The sequence below is a fragment of the Rattus rattus genome, chromosome 7 (genome assembly GCF_011064425.1).
Source record: "Rattus rattus isolate New Zealand chromosome 7, Rrattus_CSIRO_v1, whole genome shotgun sequence".
Taxonomy (NCBI): Eukaryota; Metazoa; Chordata; class Mammalia; order Rodentia; family Muridae; genus Rattus; species Rattus rattus.
Window position 1 is genome coordinate 24,298,467 of NC_046160.1, and position 18,990 is coordinate 24,317,456.

At 43.5% G+C, this 18,990-nt stretch overlaps 1 protein-coding gene and 1 pseudogene across 5 annotated transcripts in view; one reads left to right on the plus strand and one right to left on the minus strand.

Annotated features, from left to right (window-relative positions):
• Dtnb (dystrobrevin beta) overlaps window positions 1-18,990 on the plus strand; it is a 192,794-nt gene that overhangs the window by 42,757 nt on the left and 131,047 nt on the right. For 4 of the 5 annotated variants that reach the window (XM_032909066.1, XM_032909068.1, XM_032909067.1 and 1 more), the window contains exons 5-6: window positions 4,494-4,579; window positions 17,381-17,535. In XM_032909066.1, coding sequence (XP_032764957.1) covers window positions 4,494-4,579; window positions 17,381-17,535 — 241 coding nt within the window. Of the gene's footprint in view, window positions 1-1,860; window positions 1,944-4,493; window positions 4,580-17,380; window positions 17,536-18,990 lie in introns of those variants that run through there. The other variant, XM_032909069.1, reaches the window with a different exon arrangement.
• LOC116906019 lies at window positions 5,026-5,507 on the minus strand (annotated as a pseudogene).

Here is an 18,990-nt window from a genome sequence, read left to right on the forward strand (position 1 = left end):
GTGTCCTTCATTGTGACCCCTAAGAATAAATGTGTGAACATAGTCGCCCTACATTCTGATCAAGTCCACGGAGGAAGTTACAGGAACCCCTCTGACTTAGTAAGATGTACATGTTATCTACTGACCTAGGTCTTGAAACTGGCTTCTGAGTCCTTCTGTCTGTCTATTAGGTTGATGGTGTCAGAATCTGATTCTCTCATCCTCACCTCTGGCTGGGGTTAGATAGGTGCTATCACACCTGACTTTCTGTGTGGGTGCTAAAGGCCCTAATTCAGCTGCTTGTGCTTGCACCCTGTCTTGGTTAGGGTTCCTATTCCTGCACAAACATCTCGACCAAGAAGCAAGTTGGTGAGGAAAGGGTTTATTCAGCTTCCACATTGCTGTTCATCACCAAAGGAAGTCAGGACTGAAACTCACACAGGTCAGGAAGCAGGAGCTGATGCAGAGGCCATGGAGGGATGTTTCTTACTGGCTTGCTTCTCCTGGCTTGCTCAGCTTGCTTCCTTATAGAACCCAGGACCACCAGCCCAGGGATGGCACCACCCACAATGGGCTGGGCCTCCCCCCTTGATCCCTAGTTGAGAAAATGCCTTACAGCTGGGTCTCATGGAGCCATTTCCTCAACTGAGGCTCCTTTCTCTGTGGTAACTCCAGCTTGTGTCAGGTTGACACACAAAACCAGCCACTTACAAAGCACTTTACTCATGGAGCCATTTCCCAAGCCCCGTCCTCTTTCATTCTTCATTTTTATCTATTTTCTTCATATTTTTGCTAGAGATTTATTGGCATAATTAGTATCTGCCAGACACTAGCCTTTTTACTTTCCTTGACCCCCCTTTTTATTCTCAGTTTTATTATTTTCTACTTTTATTATATTGATTTTCTATTTTCTTGTTTGGAGTTTAGTTTGCTGGGTTTTTTTGTTTTCTGTAGTCATAAGCTGAATGCTCGCCTCCTCCCAGTCAAGCTGTGTGGTCACTGTGCTGTTTTCAGTGTCGTTTTACAAATCACTTCTGCGTGTACAGTACATATGTGAAAAATGCAGCTTTTCTCTTTTTAAAAGCGTATTCTATGTGTATGGGTATTTTGCTTGCATGTGAGTCTGTGTATCACATGTGTGCAGTGTCCTCAGATCCCCTGGAACTGGAGTTGCAAACGGTTGTTAACCACCATGTGGGTGCTGGAAATCAAAACCAGATTCTCTAGGAGAGCAGCCAGTGCTTTTAACCACTGCGCCATCTGTCTCTGTCTCCTCTTTCTCTCTCCTTTCAAGCATTTTGTTAGATAGTGGTCTGTCACTCACATTCTCGTCCCTGCACATTGCTCCCCACCCCTGCTTTAATCTCTGGGATTGCGAGGCCACTGTTCTCCCATTGAGTGACATCTCCAGCCCTTTCTTTATTTCTATTTTGAGACAGATTCTTGCTACATTTGGGCTGGCAAACTGAACGGCCTCAAAGCCTTCTGTCTGTATAGATAGTTTTAGGTGTATGTTACCAAGCCTGGCTTTGCTGTCTGCTTTCAATAGCGTTTCTCTTGGATTTATTTCTTTTACGTGGCCTTAACACCTACCCCCACCTCGTGAGTGCTGAGATCACAGAGGTGTGCCACCCAGGACATGAGTTCACACTCTATCCTGAGACGCCATTGGAGAAAACTAATTTTTATCTTGAAAGTGGTTGTTAATTGGAGCTAGCTACTGGGTTAGGTATGGGGCTTGTGTCCACTTTGCTCTCAATGCTGGGACTTCGTCTAGCTTGGACCTGCCACAGTTTGTGAGCTCATACGCATGTCAGTCCTGCTGTGTCTGGAAGGCACTGTTTCTTCAGTATCTTCTGCCCTGACTCCTAAAATCCATCTGCCTTGTCTTCCATATAGTTCCTGAGCCACGAGGGGAGTCCTGGTTTGATGAAGACATCCCAATTAGGACCGAGTGTTTTAAGGTCTGTCACTCTGTACACTGCCCAGCTTTGGGTCTCTGTGTTAGTGCCCATTTCGTGCAGGAGGAAGCTTCTCTGATACTCGCTATGAGGGAGACACTAATTCATACCCATAGATATACCCCAAATCTCAGATGCTGTTAGGAGTCACTTCATTGCTGTTCCTTTAGCAGAGCAATAGTCTTTCATTTTCCCCAAGTTCAGGCCCTGGCTACTCTCAGGTTCCTGGCTGCCAGAGCAGTGTTGGAAATGGCTTCCGTCTCATGGAATGCACCTGAAATCCATTGGACAGTGGTTGGTTACTCCCACAGCTGTCATGCCTCTATTGTACCAGTATATCATGGAGATAGGTCACCAGTGTAGACCGAAGGGATTGTAGCTGGGTTGGTGTTTAGTTTCCTTCTCTAGTAGTATGCAGAAGTACCATGACTTCAGCCATCTTTGCGGCATTCTTGAATATGGGGCTTCTTTGGGAGAAGAATGGAACAGGTTTTTGTTGTTGTTTTGTTTTTGTTTTTGTTTTTTTTTCCTTGAGAAAGGGTTTCTTTGTGTAACATTGTCTGTCCTGGAACTTAGATTTGTAGGCTTTGAACTCACAGAGATACTCCTGCCTCTGTCTCCAGTTAAAGGTGTGTGCCACCACTACCTGGCTAAAACTGGAATGGTTTTATCTCCTATTCTTACCTCCCCACATCCCCCCCAACCCCCATTTGTCTCTTGTTAAGGGTCCAGTTGACATAAAGAAATAATTGATTTCTACAGCACCTCCCCTGCTTGTGTGGGCCAGGCAACACCAGACACACGAAGACTTGTGATACCTGCTTTCCTGTCTATCAGAAATATTGTTAGGGGTCCCTCTGAGGTCTGAGGTACGGCAGTGCTTTGGCCACACACTGCATCCAGCATCCCCACCATGCCCAGTGCGGAATCCTCAGGCTCCCCCCAGGTCTTTTTCTTTGTCTTTCTTTAAGGTATTATTTATTTAATGTACACTGTACACACCAGAAGAGGCCACCAGATCCCATTACAGATGGTTGTGAGCCACCATGTGGTTGCTGGGAATTGAACTCAGGAAGAGCAGTCAGTGCCCTTAACCGCTGAGCCATCTCTCCAGCCCTCCCTGCAGTTCTTATGCATGCAGCTGCTTTTATCCACAGAAGATTTCGATGAAAAGTCCATGTTTTCATGCTGGTGTGGCAGTGCATGCTTATAATTCCAGCATTTGGGAGACTGAGATAGCAGGATTGCTCTGAGTTCAAAGCCAGCCAGGGTGTCAAAATAAGTTCCGAATCACCAAAGGATAGGAAGACTGCATGTAAAATTTTAAAATAGAGTATACTTCTTAGACTCAACTGAAGATTCTTTAGACACTGACTTTTCTCATATGACGGAGGAATATTCCTCATCATTCCAGACCCATATTGCCTTACAAGTAGAATATTGTCTTTATTTCTGAAGACATATATTTGTAAAAACCCCTTCCTCATTTTAGTTACTTATAGGGTTTCTTGTTTTATGAATAAACTCACCGAGATGTCATAGTTAAAAACCCAGCTATGATAAAAAAGGCTTATAGACCATGTTCTTCTTTTCAGATACAAGGAAGGTTGGAAAGTGGGAAGCTCTGTGTTTTCTTTTGTTTTCCCAGTACTCAAGATTGAGTCCAGGGCCTGAGGCTTGGAGTCACTCTACACTAAGCTGTATCCCCAGCCTGGGAAACATCCTCTGGGCTCTGTGAATGTAACAGGGTGTTTTGCCTTTTCAAAACCAACATGGTAACCTCTTTCACTGCAAAGTTGTTTTGCTCTAAGTTACTGTGAAACTTTGTGATCACAGACTTTATGAGATTAATGCAGGGGCTGGAGAGATGGCTCAGCAGTTAAGAGCACTGACTGCTCTTCCAGAGGTCCCGAGTTCAATTCCCAGCAACCACATGGTGGCTCACAACCTTATCTTTAATGGGATCTGATGTCTTCTTCTGGTGTGTCTGAAGACAGTTACATAAAAACAAATAAGCACATCTTTAAAACAATTTAAAAAGATTACCGCAAAGGCCCACTGTTAGCCTGCACACACTGACTTTAAGCAGCTATGGAATGAAGTTCTCTGTCTGCAGTGACAGCAGGTGTGACTGAAGGGGTGACACTCTGGTGCTGCGCCTCTGCTGCAGGTGCACAGCATACATCATGTCTTCCTTTCATCTTCCCAGAGCTACCCTTCCCCTGCAGTGGTGTAGAGAGACAGATGGGGTCGGGCTTCTCAGAATAAGTACTTAACATCATTGCTTAAAGACTGTTGCCAGAACAACAGTGAACATCCTGTGAAACCTTCATAGCAGTGTGCACCTGGTACTTAGTGTGCGATGGTAAACTGCTGTTATCCGGATGTTGGGGTGTATTTTTAAATGGTATTCAAAGAATGAAAAGCGGAGTTTAAAAATGTGGTAAAGTATTTAAGGGGGAGAATCAGTTTATCATTTGCTCAGTATTTAGAGATGTGGTTGGTTACTTTTGTGGTTTCAGATAGCAATTATTTCTATTATTTCTTTTGCAGCGAGGGCCGAGGCAAGCTGACTGTCTTTTCAGTTAAAGCTATGTTAGCAACCATGTGTGGTGGAAAGATGCTGGACAAATTGAGATGTAAGTATTTCCATGTTATTTGAAAGTTTTTGTTTTCAAATTAGGATGTTTAAACAATGTTAAGCGAGCGAATGTTTATAGAACTTCAAATGAGGCTACGTTGTAGCAGGACTCCAAATATATGAGCCCTGCCACCTGCTGCTCCGGACATGTTGACTTCACTTCTTCTTTTTTATTTATTTTTTAACTAGGCAAAGAGTTTTATTAACCTTTCCAAACTTCATGCCCAGGTTTCTTCCGCTTAATTCGCTGCAAAGAATGAATTAAACCTAAGCAAATACTGAAAAGAGCTGCAGAGTCCAGGGGGCTTGGGCTTAAAAATATTAGCGATCTAGATTTTCTCAAGTCTGTAATAAACATAAACATTTTAAAAAAGCAGTTATATAAATCAGCAGCTCTTGTATATAACTTCTGCGAGTGTCACCTTCTTCAGAAGTTGCTTCAGTTCAGTCTTCCTCATTCTTAGAAGCCTCATCAGAATTCTCCACCAGCTCTGGAACTTCATCCTCCTCCTCTCAGGAACCATTGCTGCTTTTCCATCCACAGATTGTTTGGGCAGAGCTTCAGCCGGTCTCCTCAGACTGGTCAGACTGCCTGCACCAAGCTGGCTGAGGATGCTGGGAGGCACTTCTGTCAGCTGCTTTGTCTCCCGTGGCCTGTCATGGGGAAGGTGTTTGCTGCCAGAGAGGCCTGAACTTTAGGGTTGTTAAAATGGATCACTGTTCCTTGGTTTGTAAACATGTTCACCTCTTCAGTACCAGAGATGTTGTTAACCCTAACTTCTTTATGGAGAACTGCACATTTCATCGTCTGCTGTGGCTGTCCTGTGAACCACCTTCGTCTTTCCACAAGCAGCTCCTTTCCCACCAATGCGCACTCGTGCCTGCAGTTTGGCGAGTTTTTCCTGGTTCATGATCGTTTCTCTCATCTCGTTGGCGTGGAACTAAGTTTCAGTCTCAGGCAGACCAGCTGAGATAAGGCACACACGTGCGGGGATGGGGACGCAAGATGGCAGCTAGCAGACTTCACTTCGTGTTAGTGTTTTTTAAAGTGAGAAAACTGGAGTTCAGAATAATGTTGTTGACATTTAAAAAAAATCCTTTAAAATGATTTACATATTAGTAAAAATGTGATTGGAGAGGTTTTGTTTTTAGTTAAAAAATTTTAATTACTTTTACTAGGCTTGGTCACGTTTGGCCTTCTCACTCCATTCTTCATGAGGCGATGTTCGCTGGGACCCAGCTGTTCCTCAGCAGTCTGAAATTGACAGCCTGCTCACTCTCCCCTCTGCCTGTCCCCTCTGCCTGTCCTCTGCCAGTGACCTTTCTTTTTGTTGCTGTTATGTGCTTTTTGTTTCTGTTTTATTTTTCCCCCTTTTCTATGGGCCGCCATTTCTACATTCACTATTCAGTAGATAGTGTAGGAGGGAGACTAGATCAAGTCGGACAGAGAAGATGAAATTCATAACTATTTGATTTTGCTGGGCATGGTTTTTTTACTTTCCCAGCTATCAGTTTAGCCTAACACTGGCCCTCTCTACAGAGGGTGACGTGGGGTATTCATCTAAGTTTACAGCCTCATTTTTGTTTTGTTTTCCTGAGACAGGGTTTCTGTGTGTAGCCTTGGCTATACTGGAACTCTGTAGACCAGGCTGTACTTGAACTCAGAGATCCTACGGGCTTCTGCCTCCCCAGTGCTGGGATTAAAGACCGGTACCACCATGCCAGACTTAGAGCCTAGATTTAAGCTATTGTTTTTCTCCACTGTGCTAATACTGTCATGGCAGAGACACTCGGGGGGTCAGGTGCCACATTTCAGAGAAATGGAAGCAAAGCTGTGGGTTCTAATGAAGTGCTGGAATTGCTGTACTGGGGCCAAGGAGATGACTCAGGAGATTAAAGTACTTGTTGGAAGCCTAACAGGGCCCAGAACCCACGTGGTAGGAGGAGATGACCAGTCTCTATGAGTTCCAGGATACACACACACAGATATCAATATCATTTAAAAAGACAGAATTCTAACTTTTTATGTTTGAATGAAACATAAAAGAAAGAATAAGAAAAATACGTAAGTGGCCCTTAGCATCTGAAATCTATACTCTTCAGGGGTCAGCTATACTGTGCCCCCCCTTTTTTTGTTGTTGTTGTTGCTTGGTTGTGTGTCCTTTGTCACTGGCTAATTGGACGGTGTTAGAGGTGCACTATGTTGAGAGATATTTGCTTCTGACTTGCTCGTTTTTGTATGCCACCGGCAGAGAAACATCACGAATGTGATATTGTACTAAAGTAGTTATTATAGGAGAAAACTGGGAAACTCTATTTGGACACTCAGTTTTGGCCGCCATGGGGATCTTCCCACCTGGGCGTCCCGCTGTCTTGGGTGGAGGTGGCTGAATAACCGCGTAGGCAGAAGAGAAGGATGGCGCTGCTGGGCAGTGCCCACCCAGTGGGCTTTATTTACTTTCTTCTCCTGTTTGTGGGTTTAGTTTGCATGCGTGCTCCAACCTCTTCCTTCTGACTGCATCCCATTTCCTGTAATAAAGGTCCCACTTTATTAAGCCCTGCGGCGTGGCACACAACTCAGCATTGCTCTCTCCCCACTCCCTCTCTCTAACCCTTTGCATCTTGCCTTTGGAATTTTTTAACTAAAAAGTTTTCCTTTATTTTCCCCTCTGCCTTTGCAGACAGTCATTTTTATTTACGTGCGTGTGTTCCTGCCTGCTTGTCTGTCTGTGGACTGTGTTCATACAGGTGCCTTCACAGGCTGGAAGGTGGAGTTGGACGTGCTGGAACTGGAGTTCTGGGAGCTTGTAAATTGCCTAGGTGCTTGGAACGGAACTCAGGTCTTCCCCAAGAAAGCAACTGGTTTTAACTGCTGATCTCTCCAGTCCACCCCTTCCACCTTCTAAAGTTGATGTTTTTTAATATCAAAATAACATTTTAGATAACTTAACAGACTTTTGTGTTTGGGGTGTGAAATGTGTTAGGTTTTTCAGAAGTGCTTTGAGTATTTCTATCTATAAGACATTTGCAGGGATGTCCCTTATCGTGGTCCTTAGGACTGTATTCCTGGATTGAAAGGTAATTTACACAGGATTCTAAATGCCAATGACTAGTAATCAGACGTTGGTTAAAATGTTATCAAAACTCAGTATCAGCCACTCCGAGTGGAGCGGCCCCTGTAGGCTGAAGCCACACCTGACAAACCAAACTAGTTCATACTTGATGCAACTAATTTAAACCCCTTCTAGCCACACTAAAAGTGGCAAATGATTCGTTTACTTTATATATTTATTTTTTATAAAATTTTATTTAAAAACTAGTGTCTTTAACTAGTGAAGCAGATGCATGGAGAAGACTGTAAAAGTGCTTTTATCCATTTACTCAGTGGACCTGTGGGGGAACAGTTAGGTGTGTCTCAAGTTACAAACACACACCTCGCACTTCTTTCTTTATTCTCCTTTTTTGAGCTCACAGTACTATAATGAAGCCTAGAGCCCTTTGGCCTCCGGGTGCTCCCACCTCAACCTTAGACAGTCTGAATATTTCAAGATGCTGACAGCAGTTTTCCCTGTTGAACACACTGGGTCTCAGCAGTGCCAGGGCATACGTCTTACCTCTTTACTTGTCTCTGAAAGACTGCATTTTGAGTAGAGAAAAGTTAACCTGGGATGCTTTCTGCTCGGTTTGTCGGGATTGACTTTCTCACCGTTGTCTCAGTCGCTTCTCTGGTGTTTCCTTAGCAGGCTGCAGAGAGGCCTCTGGCTTCAGTTCAACAGCTTCCCTGTTCAGACGTCTTCTTCCTCTCCTGTCACTCCCTCACCCTCACCCTCACTGGTAGCTGCTAGCCAGCTTTTGACTTCTCTTTTAATCTGCATCAGCAATGCCTGCGTTTGGCATTTCTGGAATAACTGGAATGTTTTAGAACTGGAAGCAAGTAAGAGATATTCTCTATATCTGCATTTTATGAACTATAACAAAATGAAAAGCAGAAACTAAGAGAAGCTGTACTGGTCAGGATTCGCTAGAGGAACAGGACACATGCACATCCCTCTCAACCCCCACCCCACATGCACATGCACACGTGCACACAGACACATAGACACACAGACAGACACACATACACACATGCACACGTGCACAGACAGACACATAGACACACAGACAGACACACATACACACATGCACATGCACACATACACACACATAGACATACATAGACACACAGACAGGCACACACACAGACATACATACACACATACACATGCACACATACACACACATACACACACATACACACGCACGCACATACACACACACAGAGACACACACAGACACACAGACACACACAGACACACACACACACACACACAGACACACACACACACACACACACATAAAGGGGATTTATTAGAATGGCTTGCAGGCTGTTGTCCAGCGAGCCCAACAGTGACTGCCTACCAACAGTGTCCTAGAATCCAGTAGTTGTTCAGTCCATGAGGCTGTTTGTCTCAGCTGGTTTTCAGTGTATGACAGAATTCCAAAGAAACTCTAATATCAGTGAAGGTGTGAACTTGCCAGACATAGAGCAGAAAACAGGCATACAGTGGAAGCTTCCTTCTTCCATCCCTTATATAGGCTACCATAAGGTGTGACCAGATAAAGGTGGACCATCCCACCTCAGAAGATCCAGATTAAAACTGGGTCTTCCCATTTCAAATGCCTTAATTAAGGGAAAAAAATCCCTCACAGGTGTTCACAGCCCCTTGGGTTTTCGTTAATTCCAGATGTAGTTAGGCTGACAACCAAGCAGAGCCATTGTAGGAACCAAGAACTCTTTGTAAGGTGGGTGTGGCTGGATCAGCAAAAGCTTCGGATGAGCCCCTCTCCTGCTGGCTTCATCAGCGATGTGGAATTTTAACCAATTTGAGGATGCAGTGTGCCTTGTACTTAGTTTGTGGTGTGCGCTTATAAACAGATGTGTGTACATGGCTTTCCTGGTTAAGTCACGCAGTTGACTGAAAGCTGGCAGGAGTTGGAAGTCACCTTTGCCAGGGAACATTCATGTAAAAGGAAAATGTCTGTCCATTAATAGACTTGTCCTTTTAGTCTGAACAGTCCTGTCACCTTGCAGAAGCCTGTCATGGGTTTTAAGAGCTCGAAAGGAGGAGACACAGGCAGATGGAAGCAGTCGGTAGAGAGGGTTCTTCTCACTAGGAACAAAAATCAAACGTACTGCTGTAAGGTCAGTAGTTGTGCCTGCTACCCAAGGAAGGAGTGTTTTAGAAACTGGATGAGACATGTACGTTGAAGGGCCCGGTTGTGGGTTTTCCACAAGGAATAAAGCCTACTTCCCCTCCTCCTTTTTCTTTCAGCTAGGAACAACTGTTGGGGAACTGGCGTGCTTTCTTTCAGAGCTGTATAAATAGAAAGTTCATCCTGTATACCAGGACGGGGTAGGGTTTTAATTAGAGAGCTGGTACAGTCTTTTCTTTTAGTGCTAAGAATGGAGCCTATGGTCTCACACCTGTTACACGCCCTCCATCCCCACCAAGCCCTTGCTCTTGGTGTTTTTACTGAATTTTATTTATCCTTTAGGCCTTGTTATATGAAGTAGTAAATTACACTCCCTCAGATTCATCACTTGTTGTGCTTCCTCTGAGATTAGCTTAGTTTCGCACCACTTTTTCTGCAGATACGGGAAGCCTATTTAAAAGAACAAAACCAAACCAAAAACACACCACTAGTTAAACCAGTAACTCAAGAAGTAACGAGCTACCTCATTATGCCTTCAGTTTCTGGATCTAGCTGTACTTTTCTTAAAACAAACAAACATGTTCCTTTCCCCACCCCTCTTATAATCTGTGCCCTTTTCGTGATTAGAAAATTACTACTTTGAGTCCATTCGACATGACATAGAAACTGAGTGGAATTGAAAATAATACATCTCTGTGGGTGCGGCCAGTCATGTGATTCTCTGGTTATTTTTCTCTTTGTGTTTTTAAACGAGTTAGGTATAGACTTGTTGATGTGTCATGTACGTGCTTGTGATCATGACACCGCACACCTGTACATATGCGGCAGCCGGAGTCTCTAGTCCTGCTGTTTGTGCCTATGAGTTACTCATTGTCTTATTGGAATAAGACAGTTTTGATTGTATAAATGTATGTGAACACGTTTAGTAGCAACCAAGAACTTGATTAGTAAGTGACTTAAATGCATTAAGGTTTATATTTCTCATGCTAAAATGAGTCCAGAGGGGGTTGGGGATTTAGCTCAGCGGTAGAGCGCTTGCCTAGGAAGCGCAAGGCCCTGGGTTCGGTCCCCAGCTCCGAAAAAAAGAACCAAAAAAAAAAAAAAAAAAAAAAAAAAAAAGTTAAAATGAGTCCAGAGGCTGCTGAATTCAAAGTTCTGATAGGAAACCAACACTTCTCCAGAAGTCTACTCCAGAGTTACAGTGTGGACAGGAGGCAGGGAAGACATTTTACAAAAACCCACACTGCCACGGTGAACACCGTAAGTTAGTGAGCGAGAGGGGAGGAGATGTTACGTGGATGCCTTGAGGTGTCTGTCATACCTCGTATGGCCCCTCTGCTCTCACTCTGACTTAATATGTGACTGCACTCCTCGTGAGAGTCACAGCCAGCTCTTTACAAGTGGAGTCAGCGTGCTCTCCCCTCCCTTTCAGAGCATAAGCATCTCCGAGCTTCTCTGTGGTCCCTCTTCCGTGCGACTCAGTACCGACTGCAGGCAGGCTTGCAGACATGATAGGGATGGCATACATCTCCAGTCTGTTTATTTCACTCAGGTTTTTCTTTCATCCCATGCAGTCCCTAGCATTGAAATGTCTTGGTTTTGATCTCTGTTCCCCATCACTGGCCACCACTTATAATCCATTCTCTTCTCTAGATAGAGCTTTGCAGCGGGTGGCTGCAGATCAGGTCCGTCTTCTCTTCATCACATTCATTAGCTGTCTAATCCTGAGGGGTAGCTTTTAAACACTTCATCTCCACTTAAACATTTTAAAGTCAGATTCAACTCTTTTGTCTCTCAGAGTTTCTTTCACAGCAGAAATATCATATTTCCCGGTGTCAGTGTTTCTTTCAGTGCTGGCTTCTCAGTTACCACCAGATGAGGACATAGCTATGAATCTCAGGCAGAGGCACTTGGACCCTTTTGTCCGGTGGTTCTTAATCCCATTTCTATCCTGCTTCCTCCTTGTTGTTCCAAATCTCCTTTTTTTAGGCTCTAGATACTAACTTTTCTTTAGACTTGTTCGGGGGTGGGTTCACTCCCTAGCATCACATAAACCAAAACTGGAGTGGCAAGGGTAGAGGCAGGCCCACCAGAAGTACAAGGGCATTCTTTACTGTGTACCACACCAGCGTGTAGGACTTATTAAATCCTGCCTCAACAAACAAAAGCCCAAGATTTCCTTTTTTAATATAAAAATGTATCCTTATTTTATGTTCATTGGTGTTTTGCCTACATGTATGTCTGAACGAGGGTGTCAGGGCCCTGAAACTGGAGTTACAGACATGTGTGAGCTGCTCTGTAGGCTCTGGGAACTGAACCCCATTCCTCTGGAAGAACAGACAGTACTCTAAACCACTGAGCCATCTCTCCAGCCCCACCAGAATTCTTCTTACAATCCGTTTTGTGGCTTGTCCTTTCTGCTCCATCTTCTAACTAATGTATGCTTGCTTGCTGAGAATTGACCCCAAGCCTTATGCAGGAGAGGAAGGTGTTCTGCCATTGAACACTCTCCGCTCCTTGTCTTACTTTGCGTGTTCATCTTCTCACTTTTAATTTAGTATCTCTAAGTTTCTCTACTTCTGGAGAACTTACACATTTGCCTTTCCTTCTCCTCTCCTGCCATCTGTCCATCTGTCACTCTGTCCTCTCTCCTATCTATGATGCTAGGTTTTTAGGTATCGTCTGCATCCTACTCATTCTTTCTCGTGACTGTTGCTTCTTTTGGGGAGGACACTACGGTTAAGCCTAGGACCTTGTGCAGGTGAAGCACACACTCTGTTCTTGCCCAGCCTCAGCCCCTGTGTGTGCCCTTGTTTTGTGGTGACAATGCCTCTTTTATTATGTTTATTTCAAAGTCCTTACTTCCTTTGCTCTCTCCCTCCTGCTCTCCTCTTTCTCCTCTGATTATTAGGAACACAGTCTTTTTATGTAGCTGTGGCTGGCCTCCAGCTTGCTCTGTGGACCAGGATGTGTTCAAAGTCTTGGAACTTTTGCCTCTACCTCCTGAGTACTGGTCCCTGGAAAACACCACCACACCCAGCTACCACACCTAGCCAATGTTTCTGAAGTTGGTATATATTGTCCTGTCTGTTGATATTTTAAAGCAGTTTATTTATAATCTTATTATAAATTATAACTTTTCAATTTTCTCAAAGGTTTATTTGTCAGTGTACTTTATGGGTTTGAGCACTCAATCTGCATGTGTGGCTGCACACCAGAAGAGGGCATCAGTTTCCACTATTAATGGCTGCGAGCAACTGTGTGGTTGCTGGGAATTGAACTCAGGGCCCCTAAAAGAGCGGAGCAGCCAGTGCTCTTAACCACTGAGCCATCTCCCCAGCCCCTAAGTTATATCGTGAAGGAATATAATTTGATAACATTTACTCCAGATCCAGATAGGTATGGATTTAAAATTTAATTTAACCACTGGCTACCTTTTTGGCCTTCAGCAACTCCTAAGAACCAATTTCTCATATGTTATTTCAAATGATTATACGTGTGCTTGTGTGCACATATCCAGTTCAGGTCATGCTTCCATGTCACTCGATTTTTGAGCTCCTGGTTATCTCTGCTTTCTCCCCACTCTGGATGAACAGAGGAACGACGGACACGAGAACTCTGTGTGGAGAACGAGTAGGGCTGCCAGCGATGCCTTTCTCATCATCTTTGCCAGCCTTTCTGTTAAAAACGAGATTTTATCGTATCACAGTATCTTGGGATAGAAGCGTTTGTATAGCATATTAGTTATTTGCCCGTTGCAGTGATAGAAATACTCTGACAAAAACAAGTTAGAGAGAAGTGGTTTATTTTGGCTTATGGTCCTAGAGGGGAAAAGTTCATCACAGGGGCGAAGGCATGGCAGCAGGACGTGAGGCTAGCCCGGCAGTCAGGAAGCAGTGATCGCATTTTCTCTACAACAAGGAGCAGAGAGGGGCTGTGGGAGGTGAGGCCAGCCCTAACAACCATCTAAACATTTGTCCTTGTCCCACAGTGTAGTCTTTACCCTTCATCAAGGAAACACATGGAGACCACTATAGAGAACTACAGCCAATCAAAATGCAGAGCTGTAGAGCTCAGTTCCTGCACCCAAGGTTGAGGAACTCGACAAGAAAGGTGGTGTCAAGATTGTGAGAGCCAGAGAATCAGGGAGTCCGTGGCCAAACAGCCAAGGAGTGCAGCTAAGAGACACCACGGGACAGATCTAGCACAAGAGGTTTATTGGGGGAGTGGTGAAAATAAAAGACCGTCTCAGAGTGAGGACAAGGTGGACAGAGAGAGAAAAACAGAGATACAGAGACACACACAGAGAGACAGAGAAACTGGCAAAAGCTGGGAGATAGAAGGAACAAGGCAGAACAACATGGGCTGGCTTGGGCCTTTTAAAAAGGCGCATGTCACTTACGACTCTGGTGATAGTGGAAATACATGGTGACTGGTGATGACGTCAGCTACCCAAGCCGCTGCAGCCAAAAAGCAAGCTGGCACCAAATTTACAACAGCTACACCCATGAAGTCTTGCCAACATGGCCGACTAAGCATGAGCTGAATAATGACAATACAGTAGATATGCCAGATTGGATAGGGAAAGCCCACACGGCCTCAGCTCTGCACAAAGAACTGCTGGACCAAGGAATGCTGGGATGGGAGAAATAATTTTCTCTAGAGAAATACACACGAATTGGTTATCCTGTGCCAAGTGATCAGCTCTGAAAACATGCATACAAGGATGTATACATATAAAACACACATACATATCAAACATGCAGACTAAGCAGGCTGTCTTTAGGGTGTGTGTGTGTGTGTGTATGTGTGTGTGTGTGTATGTATGTGTGTGCGTGCACACTATATAATTTGTTTAATGGGTTTAAGGCACACTAGCTGAGCAGTTAATATTCTATTCCTCTAAGCTGATCTACCTACCTCCTAGCCAAAATCCCTAAGATACCCGCATTTTATTATTAGTCTGGCTCTCTATATGCCAGTTGTGGTCCCATGGGGGCTCCTGGACCCTTTTCCTCGTGGCCAATTCTTCCTCTCTCTCTCTCCCCCTCCCCTGGCTGGGATCAGAAATCCTGTCCTATTCTCTCTTCTGCTCAGCCACTGGCTGATCAGAATTCATTGACAAGTCAAAAAATAAACAGGGAGCAATGTTTACTCAACATCGAGGCAGGAGATACGCAGAATAAGTGTTACAGTGCCAGTTACGGGGCAGAAAAACTAGCATTTGAATTATACGAGAATGATCTTTACACAGTGCACACTAACCCTCTCCCTGCATTTCCCCCTTTCAGTCTATTGAAAGCTCTTCCTCTCACACTAATAAATTACTCAGTGATAACAATCATGAAGCAGTGAGGTGAGATTTACATTCACAATGTCCAGTCATCCGCATTTGCCAACTTTTGGTAAAATTCTCTACTATCTGTCCTATTCTGGTGAGTTCAAAGTTCTGTACTTAAACATCCTTATCATAACTTGCATAGACTTTAAACATTTTCATAATTCTAAATAGCTTAAATTTACATGTAAAACTTTAGTTATCTAGTCTTCAACCCCATCAGAGATTTGAGAAGGAATAAATATTCCCTGAGTATGCAGGACGTGTAGGCAAGCAATTTCCAAAACTAGAAATGACAGAGACAGTTGGCTGTCTGGACAGTCCCCCCAAATTGTCTCTACAGCGTTGGAGCATCCATCTTTAGCCTTCTGACCTAGTACATCTGACAGACTCTCTTGTGAGGCAGGAATTATGAAGGATTCTCTGTTTACCTTGTCATGGAAAGCTCTGTGGGTGACCTCCATGCATCCATGCTTGCCTATTCTGGACAGTGTTCTGTCTGCAGTTGAACCCAGTGGCTACCTTGCAGTATTTGCTTTTGTTGTTGTTTTAAGCTTTATTTATTTTATATATATGAGTACACTGCAGCTGTCTTCAGACACACCAGAAGAGGGCATCAGATCCCATTACAGATCCCACGTGGTTGCTGGGAATTGAACTCAGGACCTCTGGAAGAGCAGTCAGTGCTCTTAACGGCTGAGCCATCTCTCCAGCCCCCAGCTTGCAGTATTTGAAACAGACTCCGTATGGAGATTCTTTGATGCTCATCATCACCTTTGAAGTAGTGTGAGGTGCTGCCAGGAGCTGACATGTCTCAATGTCAGAAAAGCCTTAAAATAATGAAACATCTTAAATTGCCGTGTTCTGTAGGTCTCTGAGGTTTTTGAAGACCATCCATCTATATCAGAATTGGCAAATGTTGCTTGTTACCAGCTATTTACTATGTGATCAACCTAGGAAGCATGTTTCTATAATTAACTGGTATCTGACATGACCATTAGTTTGATTGACTATTAATTTGCATTACTTAATTATTCTAAACAGTGTATAGTAGCAGCCTTAAAAGGGTCAGAACTTAATACTGCATTTTTAAGAATCACCTAGGTGCAATACCGCAAACAAGGGTTGAGAACATATATACATTGTATGTATATTATAGCAAAAATGTAATCTGTATCAGCAAAGATCTAAATCAGGGTAACCAAATTTAACATAATTTATATCAATATACAAAGCTCTATAATGATATAACAAAATATAGCCTCAATTTTGTATCAGTGTACAAAGATCTATACCAATGTAAGAGTTTTGGTTTGTTAATGGCTTTCTAGTTTAAAAGTCGATTTAAAACAGGGCTGGGTGGTTCAGTGGTTAAGAGCATTGACTGCTCTTCCAAAAGAACTGGGTTCAATTCCCAGAAACCATATGACAGCTCATAACTGCCTGTAACTTCAAGATCTGAGACAGACAGACAGACAGACAGACACACACACAGACAAAACACTAATGAACAGAAAGTAAAAATAAAATTAAAAAAGTAAATTCAGTAATCTACTCTGTATTCCTATCATTCCTACCCAGGTTCTCATGTTATTCAGGCTGGTTTTGAAATTGCTATATAGTCTCATTCTCCTGCCTCTGCCTTCTAAGTGCTGTGTTCGTGTCTTATAAACACAGATAGTAAGGAATAAAGACATGCTGTTTCAGAATTCTTCTTGGAACCGTGGGTTGCACAAATAAAAGCTAATTATCCTTCAGTTCCATGGATTTAGAAGGGTTAGGGACAGAGAGAGTGCTCAGCAGTTAAGAGCACTTGCTGCTCTTGCAGAAGACCTGGATTTGATTTTCCACTCCTACAACTGCCTGTAACTCCAGGTCCAGGTGATCCATCACCCTCCTCTGGTCTCTTTGGGTACTGCTCTCATGCGTACAACCTCCATTTAAAACCTTCAGAAAGGTAAGTGGACAGACATGAATGTTTTCTCCACTTAATGTTTAGGTAGAATCTTAAGTGGATGGCATTGAGAGAGCCAAGTAACTACACAGTGTTAATAAGCAGGAGGATGATTTGAGTGTTAATTAAAAATTGTTACTTTATGGTACTTTTGAATGATACATTTTTAGTGGCATAGAAATAACAAAGCCATTTACAATTTTAAGAGACAGTAGTTTCTTATAGTTTTGTTTTATTTGCTTTTGTTCTTACAGACATTTTCTCCCAGATGTCAGATTCCAATGGCTTAATGATGTTTGGCAAGCTTGACCAGTTTCTGAAGGAAGCCCTGAAACTCCCAACAGCTGTCTTTGAAGGGCCTTCCTTTGGTTACACGGAACACGCAGTCCGTACCTGTTTCCCACAGCAGGTAAGGACCATTGACAAGACCTGGGGCTAAGGAGCTGCCACCTTCTACCTTTAAAGGAAGAGGCTAAGGAAAGGCAGGAGAGGGGTGGGAGTTCACCTGAGGACTCTTGTTCTCAGGTAAGGGAACATTTGAGGGTTTTTTTTTTTTTCTTTGTTACTGTTGTTTTGTTTTTATGGTGGAGGAGAAAGTTTATTATAGATAAGAGAGTGTAGGTAGAGGTAGGGACAGCCAGGAGAGCCCAGAGTTGACCAGACTAAGCTGGGCTATGTGGGGAGAGGGGGAGGGGAAGGAAGAGGAGAGAGAGGGCAACCAGGTGCAGCAGCCACAAGGTCAAAGGTACCAACAAGACAAAAAACAAAAGCCATTTAAGTATTTTAAAGATTTTTTTTTCTGCATTGTCATAACTGATAGATGTTTTTTCCTTTCTTTTCTTTTTTTTTTCAAGTAATGTTCTTTAGATTTTTAAGGGCAGGAATTTTGACCTAAAGCTATAGTGATAACTGGATCATTGTCTTCCTCACAGTGCACATCTGCCCTGTGGGGTACACTGAGCTTACCTGTGACAGAGTCGGAAGTTTGACTTCTTTTCTTGTTTTTTTTTTTACCTAGAGTCTGTTTAAGGCGTATTCCTGAGAGCTGAACTCAGTCTCAGAGGCTGGAGAGAAAGAGAGACTCAAGAGTAGTTACTTAATGTAGAGAATAGATAGAGCCGAAATATTACCTTTAGAAAGTTATGAGAAACAGAAAATTCAGGAAAAAAAATCTGGTTTAAAACTAATAGAAAAAAATCTTCCCAGAAGATACTTAATTACCAAAGGAATGGTAGCTTTAGGGTTGGGAGACTCAACCAGACAGGGACAGGACTTCAGCCCAGCCAGCAGTCATGCCAGCAGGGATGGGAGAAGCTTAACCACCGGTCAGGCTGGGGTGTGCTGCTCCCCTGCTCAGCCTTCCTCGAGACCTCACAGCTTGAATGGAATGTCGTGGAAATATTCAGGGGTCCGGTTTGTGGCGCCTCAATACAGCCACATGTGAGTCTTAACAAATTCATGCAACGGTGAAGTTGGCCTGTACACAAAACTATTAGAATCGGGCTGGAGAGATGGCTTAGTGGTTAAGAGCACTGACTGCTCTTCCAGAGGTCCTGAGTTCAATTCCCAGCAACCACATGGTGGTTCACAACCATCTGTAAGGAGATCTGATGTCCTCTTCTGGTGTGTCTGAAGACAGCTACAGTGTACTTATATATAAGAAATAAATCTTTAAAAAAAAAAACTATTAGAATCATAAAAGACAGAGGAAACAGTGGATTAGAGCCTAGAGAGAGTTGCAAACGGAGTGATCCAGGGGGTTTTGTTTGTTTGTTTTTCTGTTACACAGGAAGTTGCAAAAATCTGAACAAAGTTTATAACCAGATAATAATATCCTGCCACTGAATGCCAATTTCTTGATTTT